Here is a 7,274-nt window from a genome sequence, read left to right as displayed (position 1 = left end):
TTTCTTTTTGTATCTCCAGCACTTAGCACCTTACACTTCATAGGCACTCAAAAATGTTTAGTCATCCATTGACTGATTGATCCCAAAGAGGGCAGAAAGGCCCTCTATGCATCAGAGTATTCATAGCAACCCTTTTTGCAGCAGCAAGGACTTGGAAACAGAGGACCCGGCCCCTCTTCTGGGGAATGGCCAAGCTATGCATGAATGTAATGGGGGGCAGGGCGGTATGGAGTCACAGGAAGAAACACCAAACACTTGATACAGAGAAGCCCAGGAAGATTTCTATGAACGGATGCAGAGGGAAGTCAGCTAAAATGACTACGACAATGGAAATGGGAAAAATAATGGCAAAATAATTATAATTATTGTAATTGTAATTATTATAGTTATAATTATATGCATAATTAGAAATAATTATAATGACTAAGATTGCACTCCAAGAAGAAAGCACAGAATGTTACCTCTCCCCCTTTCTAGGCTGAGGTGGAGGACTATGGGTGTGGAATATTGAATACATACAACCTTTGACTTGTGATAAAGAATGACTTATCATAAAGAATAGAGGGCTAGGCTTGGAGTCAGAGAGAAACTCATTTGATTTCTGCCTTAGATACAGTGTGACCCTGGGCAAGTGGATTAGTTTCTCAGCCTCCTTTTTCTCATCTGTAAAATGGGAAGAATAATAGCATCTACCTTGCAGGGTTCTCATGTGGATCAAATTGAGATCATTGTCAAGTGCTTAGCACTGTGCCTGGTACTATAGAAATGTACATAGTAGTCATTTAATGACTGGGCTGAAATCCAGTGGATTCAAGAGGGAGTTTCTTTGTGAAAAATGGAGAATGAGTCCCACTTTCATACCTTTGCTCAGGCTGGGATCCCTGCCTGGAGTGCCCTCTCCTATTAATACCAAACCTTCCCTGTCTTTCTGGGGCTGGCTAGGGTCTACCTCCTCCCACGAGGAGAGCTCTGGCCTGCCCTGTTTTGCCCTCACAGACTCCTCCAGCCCTTGGGGAGAGCCCTGGGTCTTTTCCCAGAGTGGAGGGGAGGTGGGTGGGTGTGTCTCATCTCTCCAGCCAGCCTGGGAGCTCCTTCCCTTCCTCCTGGGAAGGGCAGTACAGGTTTTACTTGGCCTCCTCCACTGCCCCAGTCACCCCAACACCAGGTGGCAATTCTCATCCCCAGTGAGTCAAAGCACCCATTTAGCAGCCCTGCTCCTCCTTGGAGGAGGGCACTAGGAATCCAGAGTCCAGCCTGGGGCACCCGGGCAGGGGAGGAGGGGAGAGGTGCCTTCTAGGTAGGAGGATTCACGGGTCAGGAGGCTGGTTTGGAGCCCTGCCGCCCCCACCAACCCAGCCAACTAGTGTGACCCAGGAGTGAACACATCATACACACACACACACACACACACACACACACACACTCTCTCTCTCTTTCTCTCTCTCTCACACACGTGCAGTGTGCTGACATAAGGCAGCCTGGAGTTTGGTCACTGAACCACCAAACTTTCAGAGCCTGGAAATCACTGGGGCCTATCCCTCACTCTTCAGCCTCCAGGGCAGAGCTCGAGACAGGGAGGACGACGTCCCCAAGGTCATGGCAGTGCAGTCACCCGGCCTGGTGGGGAGAGGGCTGGGCCCACGCAGGGTTAGGGAGTTTGGGTGGATCAGCCCCTGCTTGGCAACGGAAGAGCATCTGGGCCTGGGTCCGGTGGCAAGACATAGATCAGGACAACTGGGGATGGCCCCAGTGCAGTGGGAGGCTGTGGCCTTTTGCAGCTAAGGTCTTTCCCAGGTCTCGGTTTGTCTGAGGCAACGGGGCCCATGCAGTGATTGAGGCTAGGTAAGAATGAGGCCGGCAGCTAGGTGTCCCAGTTCAAATCCGGCCTCAGACACTTACTAGCTAGCTGTGTGACCCTGGGCAAGTCACTTAACCCCTATTGCTTCAAAACAAACAAACAAAAACAACAACAAAAAAGAATGAGGCAAAAAATGGCCTCTTTTGACTAGTCAAAAAAAAAAAAATCTGATCTGGGAGGGGAAGATTTAGGGTTTCCGGCCAAAACAGAAACAATTACTATTTAGGTTCACTCTGAGCCCTGTGGACCCAAACAATGACCACTCAGTGGGCAGGGCCCTGTTGCTGGCCAGTCAGTGAGAGCCAGAGTGACTTGGATTTAAGGCCTGGTCCATAAGTTACCTGAGCAGACCACAGGTCTCCCCACCTGCTCTGCCGCATTACCACTCTCTCTCCAAACGAGCCTGGCACCTCACCCAAAAACTCACCCACCCACTTAGACACACATCAACCCGTGTTTACAGAGCAAAGTTGGCAAAGCACGTACAAATATTCTCATTTAATCCTCACAACCCTGTAAGGTCGGTGCTGTTATTAGCCCCATCTCACAGATGAGGAAGACTGAGGCAAACAGGTTAAGGGAGGTGACCAGGGTCACACAGCTAATAAGTGTCTTGAGGTAGGACTGGACCTCAGGTCTTCCTGACTCCAGGTCCAGTGCTCTATCCGCTGAACCACCAGTTACCTCACTATCTAAATGTCCATCCATCTATCCATCTATCCGTCTGTCTGTCACCTACTATGTGCTGGGCACTAAAGATAAAGGATCCCAGCAGATATGAGCATAACACACCTATTATCTGTAAAGCCCTTGGCAAACCTGACAGTTATATAAATTCTAGCCATTCTTATTATAAACATCGGATTTCAAATTCAAATCCTGCCTTGGGCAAAACCCACACCTTCTCTGGGCCTCAGTTTACCTCTCTGCAAAAATAAAGGCAGACTAGATCTGTGACCACACAGTGGAGGAGAAGCCCAGTGGGCAGACACCCGGAGGCTGGAAGCAAGCTATCTATAACACAAGGAAACAACAAATCACAGTCACAACCTACACAGACACGCCCTTCTGATTACACACAGAAGGAGCCATCTGCGTGACCTTAGGCAAATCATTCCCCTTCCAGAAACCTCAGTTTCCTCATCGGTGAAATGAGGTCCCTTCCAACTCCAAGTGTCTTTGTCTCTGACAAGCAAACATGCACACACAAACCCACACAAAATCAATGAATGCAAGTCAACCGGGGGAGTTCTGGTGCCTTTCAGGCTGAAGGGTTTATTGGGGGTGAAGGTGGTAGTTACACACGTAGCCCCCCCCAGTTCCCCCCTCCCACTTCCACAGCCCCCTCCACTGAGGCCTCTGACCTCCTGGGGAGAGCTGGGAGAAAGCCCTGGTCCTTACCCCACAAACCCCATAGCACCGTCTGGTCAGACTTCTTGACTCCCCAGCTTAGGGGGAGGGGAGCCCCCAGGAAGGGGATGGTGGGAAATCACCAGGTGGTTTATGTGTGTCTGTATGTGGGAGGGGTTCTTTGTCCCCACTCCAGACCCAAAGGGTAGCACCATCGTGTAAACAGGGAAGGGGGAGAGGGGATGAGAGGCAGGCGGCACGGAGGCGGGATAGAGGAAGGGGTGTCCTGTGACCCCTCTCCTCGACCACAGCCCGGCCCGGAGACCTGCAGCTGGAGCTGTGCGTGTGACTGGGCGGCCTGGAATCTGGGCTTGGCCTGAGGGGAGTGCGTTGCGGTCCCCACCTTGCCTGGGGCTGGGAAGCAGAAACAGGGAAGAGATGGAGGCAGGGAGTCTGGAACCGGGATGGAGAAAAGGCCATGGACAGACCCCAAGGGACCAGCCTTCTGGACCCTCAGCTCTGCTATCTGTGGTCTTGGAGAAGGCTCTTTCCTTCTCTGGGCCTCAGTTTCCACTGATGTTAATGAGAGTTGAGCGGGTGGTCCCCAAGGACCTCTCCTAGCTCTGTCTTTTTCTGCTTCTGTAACTCACTGTGTGGCAAGTCTCTTCTCCTCTCTGAGCCTCAGTTTCCTCATCTGTAAAATGAGGGGGGTCAGAGTAGATAATCTCTAAATTTTAAGATTTGAGGATTTGACAAGTTCCCACCCCCACCCCTCCACCTGTAACACATTCCGATTATGTGAAATGAGGCCTGGAGAGAGGGGTGTCCACTCACAGACCCACAAAGGAGCAGAGCTAGGAGGGTCCTTACTGACTGCTGAGTCCAACTGCCTCAGCTCATGGAAAGGGAAACTGAGGCAGAGAAAAGGCAAGGGAGACCAGGCCAAGTCAGATAAGTGCCAGGGCTGGGGCCAGGGGCTAGGTCTGCCCCCATGTCTGGTGGTCTGGATGGGGTGAGGTCTGGAAGGAAGGAGAGGCAGTTGAAAAGGTGAGAGGTCTGAAGAAGGAAGGCATTAAGGAGATGACGTGCACAGTGAGGAGAGGTCTGGTTCAAAGGACTCCCCCGAAACCTTGGGGGAAGGGTTCAGGGCTCTGTATTCCATCAATTCTCCCTCACCCCCTCCCTGTACCTTTAGATTATAACAATTTTAAAAAGAGATCATTTATCACAAAAGGGGAGATTTTTCTCGTCGATAAGGTGATTATGTGTACCCCAGAGTTAAAAATAAAGCATGCTGTAGAAAAAGTCCTAAGCCCTCCCCCAACCCCCCACCCTGAAAACCCCTAAAGTAAACCCCTAAAATATGGGTGAGGTAACTGTGTAAATAAATGAGCACCAAGAGATCCTGAGAGGGCGTGGGAGGAGGGAGAGGGGAGGTCCCTGCCCTGCAAGAGGGGGGGTCACTGAGCTGAGCCAGGGGTTAGGACCCTGCCCGCTTAGGGAAGGTGTGGGACCGGTGGGAATGAGATGGGCCTCCCTCCATCCCGGCTGAGGTTTGCTTGGCTCTCCCTGGGCCACCCACATCCCCTGAGACACAGAGGGCTGGGGTGGGGGGAAACAGTGAGGTAGGGCCCGGTGCAGAAGGAGTGGGGATGGGAGGGGGATGTACGTCCCTCTCCCCTGGCCCCAGATCCCTCTATCCTGTGCGTAGGCTGCGGGCTTGGAGTGTGGCTGAGGTCCTGGGCGTGCAGAGGGAGGAAGGGGAAGAGGGCGGGGACTGGGGGCGCGGGGAGGAGAGGGGGTGTCTCAGGTGCCTGGGGTGAGCTCCTGAGGTAAGGTCTCCTCCAGCTGGAAGTGACCCCTGGGCTGAGCGGTATCCTCATCCTCATAGAAGGACAGCAGGGAGGAGGAGGCCAGGGCTGTGGAGGGGGCAGGAAGGGCAAAGTCAGTGAACCCAGGAACACTCTGGGGGGTCGGCCCGCCTCGGCCGCTCCCCATTTCAGTCGATCCTCCACTCACTGCCAGAGCCCCACTCTGACCATGTCACTCCCCTCCTCAGCAGACTGTAGTGGCTCCCTAGTACCTCAGCGATGAAACATGAAATCCCCGGTCTAGCATTTAAACACCTCTGCCACGTGAACGCGGCCCTTCCTACCTTCCCATCTGACACCTGACCCTTCTGTGCATTCTCCACCCAGCGATACCGGCCCCCTTGCTGTTCTGGAATCAGGGGGCTTTCCCTCTCTTCAATCTACTCTGTATGTATCTTGTGCAAACATATGTGCACGTTGTATGAACACGCGTGTATCTTGCATGTTGCCTCCTTTCTTAGAATGTAAGAGATGATGTTGCCCAGGGTCACAGGGGAGTGTGGGGGTGTTTGGAGGGTCTGGACGACTGCTCTGAGGGTGAACAGTACAACTTCCACACTGCCTCCATCAGTCAGTCAACAAACACGTATGAAGCGTGTGTCGAGTGCCGGGGAAGCAAAAACAACCCCACTCTGGGGTAACCCGCAGAATCGCGGCGGTGGCAGGAAGCTTAGAGGTCATCCCTCCTGGAAGGCACATTGGCTTTGGAATCAGACTTGAGTTCAAAGCTGGCCTCAGACCCCTACTAGCTGTGTGAATCTGGGTAAGCCACTTGACCTCATCTGCCTCAGTTTCCTCATCTGTGAGGGGGATGAGCGAGACAGCCTCTGAGATCCTTTCCAGCTTTGGATGCTACGATCTCTCTCCTCCAACAGCTAGCCTTCACTAAAAGGTCTCCATGACGGTTTACTCACTGTCTGTCAGACACCTCTAATGATCAGGACACTATTCCTTCCGCTGAGCCGAAATCCGCCTGCCTGCAACTCCCCCTACTAATTGCTCCTGGCCAAGCCCGATCCTCCCTGAAGGCGGATCATTCAGACAAGAAATTCCTCTTCGGGAATGCACTGACCCACCTGGGACGACCCCAGGGCTTTCCTGGGCCCTTGCTGAAATATCCCCCCCTCCCCAGAATTCCCTCACTCACCCACGGGCTCCTCAAGGTCCAGGAGCCTGTTGTCGGCATCTGATGGAGTGCCAGGAGCGGCCTCGCCGCTCAGGAGAAAACTCTGGTGGAGAAGGGAGGAGGCAGAAATCAAGAAGTGCTCCCTGAGGTTCCAGATCCACTGCATGCCCTCCCGTCCCTTCTCCCAGATAGCCACCCCTCTCTGCTCCCTGTGGGCAGCTGGGTGGTGCGGTGCAAAGCAGGAAGATTCAACTTCCTGAATTCAAACCTGGCCTCAGACAGCTGTGTGACCCTGGGCAAGTCACTTAACCCTGTTTGCCTCAGTTTCCTCATCTGTAAAATGAGCTGGAGAAAGAAAAGGCAAACCACTTTGCCAAGAAAACCCCAAAAGGGGTCACGAAGAGTCAGACCCAAATGAAAAATGACTGAACAACAACCCCGTTCCCAGAGCCCCGGCTGACTGTGTGATATTTTTGCCTTTCTTTGTATCCCCAGGGCTCAGTACACAGTAGGTGCTTAATAAATGCTTGTTATTCACTGACTGACGAGGCTCCAATGAGTTCCTGTATGGAAAGTAACCAACGTGGCTATTCCCTGCCTGTGGCATCCCATCTCCCACGTCTTTGCCTTTGCACGGGCTGGAATATGTTCCCTCCCCATTGATAGAAAATCTAGCTTCTCCAGAGCTTTAGGACCAGTTCCTCCGAGGAGGCAGCCCTGATCTCCCGCTCAATAGTGTCCCTCCCTCAGCAAGTAACTTTGAATATCTTGGGCGCTGACTTCTCTCTGCATGTCCTCTCCCAGTATGGAAACTTTAGAGAGCCAGGCTGTTTTTGGCTTTTGTGTCCTCACTATGTGCCTGGCACGTAGTAGGAGTTTAATAAATGCTTCCTTTTTTTTTTGTTGTTGCTAAGCAATCGGGGTTAAGTGACTTGCCCAGGGTCACACAGCTAGTAACTGTTGTGTGTCTGAGACCAGATTTGAACTTAGGTCCTCCTGATTCCAAGGCCGGAGCTCTATCCACTGCATCACCCAGCTACCCCTAATAAATGCTTCTTGATTGAAGCAT

The 7,274-nt window shown here is 52.5% G+C and overlaps 1 protein-coding gene across 2 annotated transcripts in view; it reads right to left on the bottom strand.

Annotated features, from left to right (window-relative positions):
• Positions 1-3,180: 3,180 nt before the first annotated feature.
• Positions 3,181-7,274, bottom strand: part of LOC114030969 (hypoxia-inducible factor 3-alpha-like) — a 23,428-nt gene continuing 19,334 nt past the window's right edge. For both annotated transcript variants that reach the window (XM_027845937.1, XM_027845940.1), the window contains exons 14-15: positions 6,227-6,308; positions 3,181-5,127 (exon numbers count right to left, since the gene is read on the bottom strand). In XM_027845937.1, coding sequence (XP_027701738.1) covers positions 5,015-5,127; positions 6,227-6,308 — 195 coding nt within the window. In that variant the 3' untranslated portion in view covers positions 3,181-5,014. The remainder of the gene's footprint in view (positions 5,128-6,226; positions 6,309-7,274) is intronic.

Source organism: Vombatus ursinus, unplaced genomic scaffold (genome assembly GCF_900497805.2).
Source record: "Vombatus ursinus unplaced genomic scaffold, bare-nosed wombat genome assembly UNPS02015030.1, whole genome shotgun sequence".
In the NCBI taxonomy this organism is placed as follows: Eukaryota; Metazoa; Chordata; class Mammalia; order Diprotodontia; family Vombatidae; genus Vombatus; species Vombatus ursinus.
The sequence above is the reverse complement of the archived record's forward strand: the minus strand, read 5'-3'. Positions and strand labels throughout refer to the sequence as shown.